The 16245-nt window shown below is 43.5% G+C and overlaps 1 protein-coding gene across 1 annotated transcript in view; it reads left to right on the forward strand.

The window, feature by feature from the left end:
- Positions 1-6498: 6498 nt before the first annotated feature.
- The window catches only part of LOC136611486 (organic cation/carnitine transporter 2-like), a 52391-nt gene continuing 42644 nt past the window's right edge, over positions 6499-16245 (forward strand). The window contains exon 1 of the mRNA XM_066591142.1: positions 6499-7168. Within this exon, the coding sequence (XP_066447239.1) occupies positions 6776-7168 (393 nt within the window). The 5' untranslated portion in view covers positions 6499-6775. The remainder of the gene's footprint in view (positions 7169-16245) is intronic.

Below are 16245 nucleotides of genomic sequence, written 5' to 3' on the forward strand. Positions count from 1 at the left end.
TGACAATGTGACTATACTGAAACATCACACTACATATATACAGCCAAGTAACAGTGTGACTAGGAGCAGGCATGGAGGCTCTAGTGTCCCGTTGTACCACCTCTAGCTTGGAAGCAAGATATGATACGGGCGGGCATGGAGGCATAGAGGTTCCATATGGTATCTTGCAGCATTTCAATCCCCATACATGATCTAATGGTGATAAATCTGGCAACCAGGCAGGCCATAGAAGTGTGACAATGTTATTGAGACATTCCTGTGACCCCCCTGTGTGCGGCTAACCATTATCCTGCTGGAAAATGCATCTTGGAAGCCCTGCCATGAAAGCCAACATGTGTCCCTCTTACCACTACTAGGGGTGATCGACTGTCGTATGTGATCGCCCCCCCCCCCCCAGACCATCACACCAGCAGTGGGGGCAGTGTGCCACTCCACAGCAAAGGCAGGACTAAGGTGCTCACCCCTAGGTCTCCAGACATGAACATGGCTGTTGTCAGTACCCAAACTATATCTGGATTCAGTGTTGAAGACAACCTGATTCCACTCCATAGCAGTCCAATTTCGTCATTCACAACACCACTGCAAACGGAGAGGTGACAGTGGGTGGGTGGGTGTATATAATAGGGCAGTTTGATAGCAGAGGAGCAGGTAGAACTGTAGCTTGAGCAATGATTGGAGCATAGTAATCATGCGCTGAATCTGAGGCAGGGTCAGACTGTTATAGTTAGCCTAATCAAGAGCAGGATGGAGCCAAGACAGGGAACTGGATCAGGGACACGGGATCCAGGCTAAAGTCCAGCAAGGGAGTTGTCCAGAAGGTTGGATGGCTCATCATGGTGAGCTACTGACTGGAGTGCAGGAGGTTGTGGGTTTGAGACTTAACAGTAGCCCCTCTCCTCAAGAATGGCTCTGGACATACCAGGTGCTGATTTCTCTACGTATCTCCTGTGAAACTCCTTTGCGAGCTTCAGAGCATGTACATTTTTCTCTGGCTCGTAGGTGTTCTCCTTTGGGCCATACCCTTGCCACTTTACGAGGTACTGTATTTTAGCTCTCTGTAGTCTAGAGTCTAGAATCTTCTCTACTACGAACTCATCCTGGCCCTGAACCTTCACAGGAGGGGAAGGCGATTGGTGTCTTCTCACAAAGGTATTTTCCTGGAATGGCTTTAGTAGGGGAACGTGAAAGAAGGGGTGAATCCTCAGGCTGCCCGGGAGCATCAGCTGCTGCAATTGGGAAGGGTTCCATGAAATTTGGTAGAGAGTACATAGGCCTTCAGGTTCTTGGTGGCTAACCACACCTTTTCTCCAACCTAGAAGGTTGGAGCTGCTTGACGGTGTTGGTCAGCCGCTTTATTATAGGTATACTCGGCTTCCTATAGGGCTTCTTTCAATTGGTTCTGCATTTCTGCTAACTCCGTCAGTCTATGACTAACCGTTGGGACAGGAGTGTTGATCGGAAGGCCAGGAATGAAGATGGGATGTGTACCGTAGTTGGAATAGAATGTGCTCTAGGCAGTTGAACTGTGTTGGGAGTTATTGTAAGTGAAATCTGCTGTTGATAAATAATCCACCCAGTTGTCCTTAAGATGGGAAATGAAGTAGAGGAGATACCGCTACAGAGTCTGGTTTGTTCTCTCAGTCTTGTTCTGAGCACATACTGAGCAGGAGTTCCAAAGTCTTTGTGACCCCAAGGTGACCAGCAAGCTTGAAATCATGTTCTACTTTAAGAACTTCGAGTCGACCAGCCTTGGGAACATATAGTTGGTGTTCTCAGCTCCAAAATCCATCTTTGAGAGAAAGCATCACTTAGTAAATCATGACTTAGGGAATCACTTAGTGAATCATGACTTAGTGAATCCTGCACTGAGCAGGGGGGGTGGACCAGATGACCCTGCAGGTCCCTTCAGAACTCTACCATTCTATGATTCTATCCTTAGAAGGACGACTCAAGGATCATTTTCTGAGAAAAACAGGGCCCATTATGCTTGATCCACAGATAAGCTCTTGGCAGTAGGGAGAAATTCCAAGTTCTTATGGTCTGTAAGAACCATTACTGGATGATGGGCTCCTTCCAAGAGGTGCCTCCATTCGGTGAAAACCACCTTGATGGCCAGAAACTCCTTGTTCTCAATGTCATAGTTTTTCCCAACAGGGGATAAGGTGTAGGAGAGAAATGCACAGGGATGAAGCTCCATTTTATCTCCAATTTGTTGTGACAGCATAGCTCCCACTGCAGAGTCAGAGGCATTCACCTCAACAACAAAAAGCCAATTCTGGTCTTGGGTGGATCAATGCGGGTGCTGAAGTAAACAGTCTTTAGTTTCTCCAAAGCAATTTGTGCCTCCAGGGACCAGGAAAACCTGTGTGCTTTCTTTGTGAGGGAAGAGATAGGAGAGCTGACAATTGAGAAGTCCTTAATAAATATTCTGTAGAAGTTCGCAAAACTGATCAGACTCTGTACTTCTTTCAAATGTTTTGGAATGGGTCAATCCTGGATGACTTTATTCTTGCTGGGATCCATACTTAGGCCGTCTGGGAAGATAATGTATCCCAGGAATTGCATTTGGATCTGTTCAAACTCGCACTCGCACAGTTTGATGTAGAGCTTATTCTTTTTGAGTCGTTCCAAGACCACCCGAATGTGCCTGCGATGTTTCTCCAAGTTATCAGAGAACAAAAAGATGTTGTCGAGATATGTCACTACGATTGGTCCAACAGGTCTCAAAATATGTCATTGATAAAATGGTGGAAGGTGGTGGGAGCATTGCAAAGGCCAAACGACATCACGAGGTATTCAAAATGACCATATTTTGTCCTTAAATCAGTCTTCCATTTGTCCCCTGGGCGAAACCGTATAAGGTCATAAGCCTATCTTGGATCTAGTTTAGTGAAGATCTTGACAGAGCAGAGTCTTTCTAATAATTCTGGAATCAGGGGAAGGGGATAGCGATTCTTGATCATAATCCTATTTAACTCCCTGTAATCGATACATGGTCGCAGGGTTGAGTCACTCTTTTCCATGAAAAATATGGACACCCCCGCCGGGGAAGAAGAAGGTCGAATGAACCTCTTTTTCAGAACCGGAGTTGAAGGTACTCAGAGAATACCTGGATAAAAACTTGAAAGATTGTAGAGCTGCCTGAACGGAATAGAAGCAACTCCACTGGGCTATCATTGGGCCGATGAGGTGGCAGCTGATCAGCTTTCTTCTTGCTGCAGACATCCCTGAACATCTGGTACTGAACCGATAACTTCTCAAAGTCCTGTTGACCCTCCTTGGGGTCTTGCACTGGTTTAGAGGTGGATGATGCCTTCTTGCAGTTCTCTTTACAGTACTCTGAAGGGAAGGCAATGGTCCCTAAATCCCAGTTGACAGAGGGATTATGGGTAGAAAACCAGGGGATCCCGAGAATCACCATAAATTTAGGGGACAAGATGATCTGGGAGCTGATCGTTTTTTGGTGGTCAGGTTTCATGCTGAGCTTCAGTTTGATTGTCTCCTGCGTGACTGGTCCTGAGGAAAAGGGTGACCCATCCACGATTTCCATATCAATAGGTATGGGCTTAAATTATCGGCCTAAATGTCTTTGTCAAGAGTGAATCTTAAGTCCATTAAGTTTCCCCCTGCTCCTGAATCCAACATCGCTGAGCACTGCGACCTCTGATTTCCCGTTAAATTTCTATTGGGTGGAGAAAAAGGTGGAATGGAGGAAGGGTTTTCACACAGTTTTGAACTACCGGTGCAAAGGTATGTTTGGTGACATTACCTTGTTTCATGACGGCTAGATTGGTCTTGCTCTTAACATTGGCCAAGGCGAGAGTCCTTTGGAACTTGTGTGGACAGTTTAAGGCATAATGTCCCGAGTTTCACCAATAAAGGCCCAAATTTTCTGCACCGCGCCTTTCATTTTCAGTAGTGGAAAGGGCTTTGTGGATGATATCAACCTGCGTTGGTTCTGGTGCAGCTTCAGTCCTTGGCTGGGGACTCAACATGGATTGACTGAAGGAGTAAGGGGTGTTGGTGCCCAAACCTCACAGTCTCTCTTTTCGACACTCGGAAAGTCTCTGGTCAATTCAAATGCGTAACTGGATGAAATCTTATAGGTTATCTGGGGTCTTCACTCTAGCAAGTTCATTCTTTACCCACTCAGATAATTCCCAATGGAATTGGCTTTGTTGTGCGGCTGGGTTCCACATGGTATCATTTGCCCAGCGTCAAAATTCTGCAACAGAACGTCACACTTGTCATAGGTTAAGTAACCTCCCTTGAGCCATGGCACAGCGGTCCGGATCATCAAAGATTTGACCCATAGCGGTCGTGAAGTCATCGAGGCTATTAAGAAGATTACTGTTGATCTCTACGTATGGCAAGGCCCAGGCAAGCGCCTCATCAATCAGAAGGTTAATGATAAAGAATACCTTTTTCCAGTCACTGGTAAACAAGGTGGGCTGCACCTGAAAATAAATCCGGCATTGATTTATTAAACCTTGGTATTGGTGACGATCTTCTACAAATTTCGCTGACAGTGGCATGCGGACATCAATCTCTTGTTTCATACTAGAAACCGTTTCCCGGTAGGAGGCACAAAATTCGTGGAGCTCCGTAATCTGTTTGGCTACCACGGACCCCATGTTTCAGCGTGATTATTCTGTAGCGGTTTCAGGCTCTAGGTTGGAGCCTCAGATGTAGCAGCCACATGGTCCGGAGAGAAGCCAGGCGTCAGCAACGGGAGGTCTTGTGTTATGGTACAAATAGAGGAGGCGGGTAATGTTGTCAGAAGGGAAGTCAGAAGTCGGTATCAGGACTTGTGTTGCAGTACAAATGGAGGAGGCGGGTAGCGTTGTCAGAAGGGATGCCAAAAGTCAGTATTAGGAAGTTTCAGTTTGATAGCAGAGGAGCAGAAAGAACTGTAGCTTGATCAAGACTTGGAACACAATAATCACATGCTGAATCTGAAGCAGGGTCAGGCTTTTATAGTTAGCCTAATCAAGAGCAGGATTGAGCCAAGACAGGATGGGATCAGGGATTACGGGAACCAGGCTAAGGTTCAGCGCCGGGCACATCCGCCGAGCTGAAGCAAGAAAGATCCGGCCGTGAGGAAGAGAAGACCTTCCCGGTCCGCTGCGGGTGAGTTAATTCTTTTAAATTCCTATTTTGGTCTCCCGCGGATCCGGACGGCTTCCATAGGCTTCAATAGAAGCCCGCAGGAGCCGTCCCCGCGGGAGACCCGCACGAAAATGGAGCATGGTCCAGATTTTTTCATGCTCCATTTTTCTTAAAATCACTTTTATTTACCATCCGCAGGTATTTATCTACCCGCGGGTGGTCAATGCATCCCTATGGGGTGCGGATCCGTGGGCAGGAGAAGAGTTAAAATCCGCTGCGGATTTTAATTCTTCTTTTGCCCGTGGAGATGAGGCCTTAGGCTTTTTTCCCATGAGCGTATATTGGCTAGCCGCTTTCACAGCCAGCGGATATACGCTACGATCTGATGCATTGGATTCCAATGCATCAGATCACATGGCCGTATTCCTGAGACATAAAAAAGCACCCGGCCGGCCAATATAGCACCAGGCGTTTTTATGTCGGACCCAAAAGATAGTCCTGGAACTATCTTTTGGGCCGGAGGTGGGAGGGAATTTAGCAGCGTGGCTGCTAAACTCCTTCCCTCTGCTCTTCTACCAGCTCGGTCTTTTCAATGGGAGGGGGCGGGACAGATGCGGAGCAAAGCACCGCTCCTCCCATTGCTGGCTGTAAACAAGGGGCGGGATGGGGCTGAGCTAAGTTTCCGCCCCCTCCCCTTGTCCATAGCCAACAATGGGAGGAGGCAGGGTGGTGCTTAGCTCCGCCCCCACCCATTGCAAAGAGCGAGCGGGGAGGAGAGCATAGGTGAGCCTATGAGGGGGAGGGAGGGGAAAGGGGCGACGGCATGGTGACCTCGACGTATATGCCCCGGGGCCCATGCCGTGTGAACGGGCGCACAAATGTTATATTTGTGCGCCCATTCCTGAGCTTTAACGCCACAGATGGTAGCATATATCGGCCCACCGTGAAAACGGCGGCCGATATACGCTCGTGGGAAAGAAGCCTTATTTGCATATTACCCAGAAGACCGTGAATGGCCTTTTCAGTCTCCTCACTCACCATCTAGGTGCTCTTCCTAAGGAGTAAAGATAGTTTCTGACCCCCATCCCAGGCCTCTCACTAGCAAAGCCAGACTCCTACTGTACACTGATGAAAGGCAAATATCCTGAAACAGCTGTCTGTGCATGGAGTCTGGCTTTACTTTTAAATTATCATTCATTGATACAAGGCTTGCATAGAGTAACTTTGGCTTGAAGAAAGGTTCCTTCCAATAGGTGGCGCTGTGGAGGTATTATTCCATTTCCCTTATTTACTATAGCAGGGTCACACTACATATATATCCCAGTGACAATGTGACTATACTGCAGGGTCACACAGCCGGATGACAATGTGCCCCTCACGCCGCCCTCTACCCCTGCGTGTCACTGGCTGGTGGGTATGTGCCTGCTGCGCCCACCCTCAGGAGGAGGAGGGAGCAGACAACGGAGGACGTAAGCGGTGATGGCTCCGGGTAGTGATAAGCCGCTGAGTGCACCACAGAACTAGCGGGTGATAGTGCAAGAACAACCGGCCCGTCAACCCGCCCCTCACCGCCCTCCGGAGGGCGGAGCCTCGTTTTACTAACGGCATGAGTAGCGCCGGGCTGCTCTGTCCCTAGTGCCAGGCAGCAGCGCCTCCTCTGCCAGCCATGCTCGACTATGATGAGGCGACCTCCTTCCTGGGGGACTGGGGACCCTTCCAGCTCACCATCTTCTTCCTGCTCAGCGCCAGTACCATCCCTAATGGCTTCAATGGTATGTCAGTCATGTTCTTGGCGGCCACCCCCGAGCACCGCTGCCTGGTGCCCGCTAGTGCCAACCTGAGCGCGGCGTGGAGGAACGTGAGCATCCCGTGGGAGGAGAGGGACGGCCAGCTGGTGGAGAGCCGCTGCTGGAGGTACCGGCTGGACAGCCTCACCGACTACTCTGCCCGGGGGCTCCTGCCGGGGGTGCACGTCAATGTCAGCGCCATCCAGAAGGAGAAGTGCCTGGACGGATGGGACTATGCCCGGGACCTCTACCAGTCCACCGTGGTCACCGAGGTCAGTGCCGGCTGCGGCCACACACAGTAGAGAGAAAGTGTATAATCTATGTGTCTGTCTGGCTAATATCTATCTCTATCTAATGATCTATCTAACTATCGATCTCTCTCTATTTAATGACCTCTCTCTAATGATCTATCTATCTATATCTGTATTTAATGATCTATATCTATCAATCTAATGATCTATCTATCTCATATCTATCTATCTATCTATCTATCTATCTATCTATCTATCTATCTATCTCATATCTATCTATCTATCTATCTATCTATCGCATATCTATCTATCTATCTATCTCATATCTATCTATCTATCTATCTATCTATCGCATATCTATCTATCTATCTATCTATCTATCTCATATCTATCTATCTATCTATCTATCTATCTATCGCATATCTATCTATCTATCTATCTATCTATCTATCTATCTATCTATCTATCTATCTATCTATCTATCTATCTATCCATCTCTCTCTTATGATCTATCTATCTTTCTCATGTCTATCTATTGATCGATCTATCTATCTCTAATGATCATTCTATCTATCTAATGATTTATCCATCTCTATCTAATGATCATACTATCTATCTAATGATCTATCTATTTATCTATCTAATGAAATATCTTTCTCTATCTAATAATCTTTCTATCTATCTATCTATCTAACTATCCATCTCATATCTATCTATCTATCTATCTCATATCTATCTATCTATCTATCTATCTATCTATCTATCTATCTATCTATCTATCTATCTATCTATCTATCTATCCATGTCATATCTATCTATCTATCTATCTATCTATGTATCTATCTATCTCATATCTATCTATCTATCCATGTCATATCTATCTATCTATCTATCTATCTATCTATCTATCTATCTATCTATCGCATATCTATCTATCTATCTATCTATCTCATATCTATCTATCTATCTATCTATCTATCTATCTATCTATCTATCTATCTATCTATCTATCGCATATCTATCTATCTATCTATCTATCTATCTCATATCTATCTATCTATCTATCTATCGCATATCTATCTATCTATCTATCTATCTATCCATCTCTCTCTTATGATCTATCTATCTTTCTCATGTCTATCTATTGATCGATCTATCTATCTCTAATGATCATTCTATCTATCTAATGATTTATCCATCTCTATCTAATGATCATACTATCTATCTAATGATCTATCTATTTATCTATCTAATGAAATATCTTTCTCTATCTAATAATCTTTCTATCTATCTATCTATCTATCTATCTAACTATCCATCTCATATCTATCTATCTATCTATGTATCTATCTATCTCATATCTATCTATCTATCTATCTATCTATCTATCCATGTCATATCTATCTATCTATCTATCTATCTATCTATCTATCTATCTATCTATCTATCTATGTATCTATCTATCTCATATCTATCTATCTATCCATGTCATATCTATCTATCTATCTATCTATCTATCTATCTATCTCCTATCTATCTATCTATCTATCTATCTATCTATCTATCTATCTATCTATCTATCTATCTATCTATCTATCCATGTCATATCTATCTATCTATCTATCTCATATCTATCTATCCATGTCATATCTATCTATCTATCTATCTATCTATCTATCTATCTATCTATCCGTCTCATATCTATCTATCTATCTACCGTGTTTCCCCGAAAGTAAGACAATGTCTTACTTTCTTTTTATCCCCAAAAGCCCCACTATGTCTTACTTTCGGGGTATGTCTTATAATAAAAACAAATCATTACTCACCTCCCCCGGCGTTCTGTCGCGCTCCGACAGTATGTCGCTCGCTCCTCGTCATTGAATAGTGTGATTGGCTGAAGCCACGTGCGCCTTCAGCCAATCACAGCCATTCAATGCTGTCATTGAATGGCTGTAACTGGCTGACGGCGTGTGTATTAGCTTTCTGGAGGCGGGGATTTCAAGCCCCGCATTCAGAAAGCAATGCTGCGCCGGGGACGAGGAGCGAGCGACATCCTGCCGGGGCGCGACAGAACGCCGGGAGAGGTGAGTAATGATTTTTTTTTTCTCCACTGTATATACGGTATGTCTTACTTTCGGGGTACGGCTTACATTGGCCGACCCCCCTGAAACCCCCGATACGTCTTACAATCGGGGGTGTCTTACTATCGGGGAAACACGGTATCTATCTATCTATCTATCTATCTATCTATCTATCTATCTATCTATCTATCTCATATCTATCTATCTATCCATTTCATATCTATCTATCTATCTATCAATCTATCTATCCATCTCATATCTATCTATGTCATATCTATCTATCCATCTCATATCTATCTATCTATCTATCTATCTATCTATCTATCTATCTATCTATCTATCCGTCTCATATCTATCTATCTATCCATCTCATATCTATCTATCTATGTATCCATCTCATATCTATCTATGTCATATCTATCTATCCATCTCATATCTATCTATCTATCTATCTATCTATCTATCCATCTCATATTTATCTATCTCATATGTATCTACCTCTCTATCCATCTCATATCTATCTATGTCATATCTATCTATCTATCCATGTGATATCTATCCATGTCATATCTATCTATCTATCTATCTATCTATCTATCTATCTATCTATCTATCTATCTATCCATCTCATATCTATCTACCTCTCTATCCATCTCATATCTATCTATGTCATATCTATCTATCTATCCATCTCATATCTATCCATGTCATATCTATCTATCTATCTATCTATCTATCTATCTATCTCATATCTATCTATGTCATATCTATCTATCCATCTCATATCTATCTATGTCATATCTATCTATCTATCCATCTATCTATCTATCTATCTATCTATCTATCTATCTATCTCATATCTATCTATCTATCTATCTATCTATCTATCTATCTATCTATCTATCTATCTATCCATCTCATATCTATCTATGTCATATCTATCTATCCATCTCATATCTATCTATGTCATATCTATCTATCCATCTCATATCTATCTATCTATCTATCTATCTATCTATCTATCTATCTATCTATCTATCTATCTATCTACCTTATCTATCTATCTATCTATCTATCTATCTATCTATCTATCTATCTATCTATCTATCTATCTATCTATCTATCTATCTATCCATCTCATATCTATCTATGTCATATCTATCTATCCATCTCATATCTATCTATGTCATATCTATCTATCTATCTATCTATCTATCTATCTATCTATCTATCTATCTATCTATCTCATATCTATCTCCCTATCTAATGATCTATCTATCTATCTATCGATCTATCTAAGGATCTATCTGTCTATCTAATAATCTAACTATTTATCTATCTCATATCTATCTACCTATGTAATGATCTATCTATCTATCTATCTATCTATCTATCTATCTATCTATCTATCTATCCATCTCATATCTATCTATGTCATATCTATCTATCCATCTCATATCTATCTATCTATCTATCTATCTATCCATCTCATATCTATCTATGTCATATCTATCTATCCATCTCATATCTATCTATCTATCTATCTATCTATCTATCTATCTATCTATCTATCTATCTATCTATCGATCTATCTATCTATCCGTCTCATATCTATCTATCCATCTCATATCTATCTATCTATCTATCTATCTATCTATCTATCTCATATCTATCTATGTCATATCTATCTATCCATCTCATATCTATCTATCTATCTATCTATCCATCTCATATCTATCTATGTCATATCTATCTATCCATCTCATATCTATCTATGTCATATCTATCTATCTATCTCATATCTATCTCCCTATCTAATGATCTATCTATCTATCTATCGATCTATCTAAGGATCTATCTGTCTATCTAATAATCTAACTATTTATTTATCTCATATCTATCTACCTATGTAATGATCTATCTATCTATCTATCTATCTATCTATCTATCTATCTATCTATCCATCTCATATCTATCTATGTCATATCTATCTATCCATCTCATATCTATCTATCTATCTATCCATCTCATATCTATCTATGTCATATCTATCTATCTATCTATCTATCTATCTATCTATCTATCTATCTATCTATCTATCTATCTATCTATCCGTCTCATATCTATCTATCCATCTCATATCTATCTATCTATCTATCTATCTATCTATCTATCTATCTATCTATCTATCTATCTATCTATGTCATATCTATCTATCCATCTCATATCTATCTATGTCATATCTATCTATCTATCTATCTATCTATCTATCTATCTATCTATCTATCTTTCGATCTTTCGCTATGTCATATCTCTCCATCTCTCTCTATCATATTTATCTATCTCATCAAAGTGCTAACGATCACTTGTCCATCATTCAGTGTGTGATGTGTGAGTTACATGCAGTGCCAGACAGCACCTGTGATGTCAGTTACAAGCTCTTAGCTCAGCCCCCTGATTACATGACGGTGACTTCATCACAGGTCCTTTATCCTCCTTGTGCAGTGAATGAGATATTATGGGCAGACTGCATCCCCCACAAACCCTTGCAAACTCAGTTACTATGGATACAGCAGTACTCTGTCTGGCAGTTTGTAGCTTGTTGTGAGACCGCTGCACACCTGTGTGGAGACTCCAATAAATGACACCGCACAAATGTACACATACAAAGTTGGCGATGCATACTGACCAACAACATTGAAGCATAGTCCTTCACCACTATCTTCACAGTCTTCTGAATGTCATATCATGTCATCTCAAGCGTTAATGCCGCCAACAGCAGTCCAGCCTTCATCTAATCGTGAACCATTGTCCAGTGTTGAAACAAACCATCGCTGTCGTGCAAACATGTCACCACAGAGGGATCAACGCCGCCGTGAAGCTAATGCAGCTTACATGGCTCAGCAGCAAGCCACGATTTTACCTCAGCCACCAGCTGAAGCTTGTAAATTACGTGCAGCAGATATGCGAAAGCAGCGGGCGAGCATGTCTACTCAGCGAGCTGCTGAAGTTCGTAAATCACATGCAGCTCATATGCAAAAGCAATGTAGCAGAGCTGTGTGTGTGTGTGTGATGTGCATGTAGCAGAGCTGTGTATGTGTGATGTGCATGTAGCAGTTGTGTGGCGCATCATGCCACCAGAAACACTGGTGCTATAATTTCCTAATGATTACTAGTATCTATCTATTTTGCTGGCATACAGATGATAGAACACATTAGCTGGCGGAAGCTTCCAAGTTTACAAGCATTATAGAAGCTCCAGGCAGTAAAGTGACTTATTATGGCTGATTGGGAAGCTGCCCGCACCTTGTGTGTAAGAAGTTACCGGCAGAACAAGGTTAGCAGTTCGGTGCCAAGTGACTGATGGTTTTCCCAGGATGCCCTACTATCTGTCTGCTGTAATAAAGCTCCAGACCATAGCCTGTGTTCTGGCAACGGGAAGACAGATCCAGGATTACAATACTGGGTATCCCCAGCAATGTACCGTACGGACCTGCTGCATGCATATACTATACTGGAGATACTCTAGTGAGATAAGAGAACGATGACTTCAGAACAACTCCCTAAGGCTTCTTTCCCACAAGCGTATATCGGTCGGTCATTTTCACGGCCGGCTAATATACGCTGCGATCTAATGCATTGGATTCCAATACATCAGATCACATGACCATGTTCCTGAGATGTAAAAGCGCCCGGCCAGCCCAATATCGCGCGGGCGTTTTTACGTCAGGCCCAAAAGATAGTCCTGGAACTATCTTTTGGGTCGGAATACGTCGGCCGCTGCATGGGCTCCTGCATGAGCCCATGGCAGCAGCCGGAGGTGGGAGGGAGTTTAGCAGCGTGGCTGCTAAACTCCGTCCCTCTGCTCTCTCCCCCCCTCCCGTGCAGGCTCACAATTCTTAACATTCCCGGGACGCAGCATGTCAACTCTTTTTGGCGTTCATTTACTTGGCGTTCTGTTTGAATAGCCATCTTTCCGTTTTTACAGCTCCGTATGAACGAGCCGACAATGTATCTGATGTATAAACAGACCACAAGAGAGCGAATGAGCTAGCGGTGACGTCACTCGCCTGTTCAAATAATAATCAGCTCGTATGGGCCCTAAGAGGTTGTTCACACAGCCTTGCTCATTACACTGGGGGTTCCATCATGGGTGACGGAACCCCCAAATGGAACCCAACAGAATCATTCACTGCTCTTACTGAAACGGACACCACATTGTTGGCTTTTAAACAAAGGTCCCATTTGTTTCTGTTATATTTGGAGTATAGAATAGAGTAACTAGTCTAGTCCACTGCGCCATTGTACGTATACCCCAGATATAACGGAAACGAATGGAAGCCATGTCAGACGGATGCCGAGTGCTGTCCATGGCACTAATGACAGTCAGTGGTTCAGTTCGGAGCTTCCCTCACAACGCTGCTTGTGGTCCAGTTACACTGGACGGATTCATGCGTTTTAGCACTTGTCCCAGCGATAATCACACATGAGCAATTATCGCGGAGCGGAGTGGGACGGAGATTGTTCCGGCCACCCAAGCAATCACAGTAAACAGGCCGAACGTCGTTTGTTTTTTATGAATTGTCATTCAATCGCTGCCGACATTTACACTGAATGATTTTCATTCAGCATATAAGACCCTAAACGCCCCAAACAGAATCCCACAGCGTGTGAAAAACCGCCGTGTGAACAGTGCAGAATACATCCTTACCGCATCACGGAAACCATGACCGAAGTCCCGTCAGAAGAGGCTATTGGTGGGGTCTGTGACTGTACATGAAGGGCGGTGTTGCTCCTCTGTGCGCCTTGTCTCGGGATCTGGTGACAGAAAAATATTTTTGAGAGGAATCCAATTGTCTGGATGATTACAAGTAGTCTGTAAGTACACCCCTGTAAAGGTGTTAGGGGGGTTTAATATACAATTTGTATCCGCAAGCAGAAGAAAAATCGCAGCATGCTCTATTTTGCAACGGGCTCCACTGAAGTCAACGGAGGCCATCCGGGTCGCAATTAACTTTACGTATGGGCTAGGGGTACCTGCGTCATTTCAAACATTGAAAGAAAAACCTGTACTGCGCGTGACCACCTGCGGTACAGATGACTTGGCAGCCTCTAGTGAGCGCCAACCACTGGTCACATGATGTGGAAGTGGAATCACCTGAGCAGCGGCTGACTAGAGGCTGTCGGGGTGCGCTGACAGCGCCATGTATCCCATGGTGAGGGGGAGCGATGTATCTACTGAAATTAGATGCGAATACACAGCTCATTCCTGGTCCAGGTTCGCACCTACAGTGTAGATTAGGACACGGGGTTTTATGTGGAAATATTGCGTAATTTTCCGCAGTGTTTCCGCTCCTTATTGTAGTTTCATGAGCTAGGTACAAATCTGTAGAAGAAAAGTCTCCAGTTTGTTCATCTTTATCGAAGTGCCGTAACTATATAGCATTATTTTTATAAACGCCCAGGGCCGCGGCGTCCGCCATTGTTTGTATAGACAGGACAGTGGGGAATGTGCTTAATGTCAGACAAATAATTGGGAGTGACATGAGAGAGAAATGTCGCAGAATATTACCGTCTCCGGGCAGTGATGGACTCCAGGCCTCTCCAGCAGAGAGCCTTCTGTAAAACCTCATTACTGATCCCCTTAAGGACCAGATTGTTTCTTTCCCAAACGACTGCACCCTTTTTAGCCATTTTACGCACCTTGTGGTTTTATTGCCCTTTTTTTGGGGTGGGTTGCCAAAATTATTTTTGCTGCTTTTTTTTCCCGTGACATATAGGGCTACGTTTGAATACTTTTTTTCCCATTTTGATATATAACTTGTATAGTCTTGGGTTACAGGGCGGATATGGTGACGGTTGAGTTGGATTGCACAGTGGGTGGTTTTATATCAATATATTTGTATTTTATTTTCTCATTTTTGTTGCTGTTTTTATAACTATTTTTTCCTTATTTCAGTTTTCCACCCTTAGGCCCCATGTCCACAAACGTGTCCATAAAACGCTGCAGGGATGTGTATGAAAACGCTGCCCATACGCAATGTATTATGTATGGACAGTATTTCATACTCTGCCCATACCAATGTACAGGGCTCACGCTGCATGGTACGCAGAGAAATAGAGCATGCTGGGATTTATTTCTCATGCATATCGATACGCAATGAAAGTGCATACACTGCGTATCACGAGGACATGCAGCGCAAGCGTAATACGCGGTGAAAACACGGTCGTGGACATGAGCCTTAACTGGGCCTTCAACAGGCAGAAGACAACCCTGGTGTGACAGTAGTCAGTGGCAGAGCAGTTCTGCCATGCCAGGGATCACCGGCGATCACATGATAGCTGGGTCCAATAGAGGAAACGGCACTGCCATTTGTCTATTCTCTACATAGCACTAGCCTGTAAAAGAGAAGGCAAAAGCAGATATATAAACCACTTATGTCTTCTCCCCCGGTCAGGACCCGACTCGCTACTGCTAGATTACAGGAATGGGAGCTTTAATCCAGCACCGTAGTTTTACTATCGGCCAGGATTAAAGCCCTGGACTCAGTGCCATATATTTTTGTTGCTTGGTCCTTAACAGGTTAAATAATCTGATATTTTCTGGTGACACCTATATTTTAGATATAGCAATGAGAGATGGTACAATGCCTCTATGTGAGAGCGAGTGAAAACGCATGATTATGAAACCAATGATTTGCAATAATTTTATACTCGTTTGTGATTTAAAAAAAAAAATTCCCACTCGCAGCGCTAAGGGCTCCCACCCACTGGCGATATTTTCTTTCTTGCGCTGCGAGAGCACGAGAAAACTCACATCGCAGCGCAAGAAAGAGGCCGGTATAGAACCGGCATATCGCAAATGGTTTCAATGGGGCCAGCGACAGCAGCGCTAGCCCCATTGAAAGCATAGGGAGAATGCCGCGGACTTCTGCCACAGCTGTGGCAGGAGTTTCCTTCATCCCCGTGGGGACCGCGGGGATGAAGGAATCCTCTGCCACAGCTGTCACAGCTGTG

Source organism: Eleutherodactylus coqui, chromosome 2 (assembly GCF_035609145.1).
Source record: "Eleutherodactylus coqui strain aEleCoq1 chromosome 2, aEleCoq1.hap1, whole genome shotgun sequence".
NCBI lineage: Eukaryota > Metazoa > Chordata > Amphibia > Anura > Eleutherodactylidae > Eleutherodactylus > Eleutherodactylus coqui.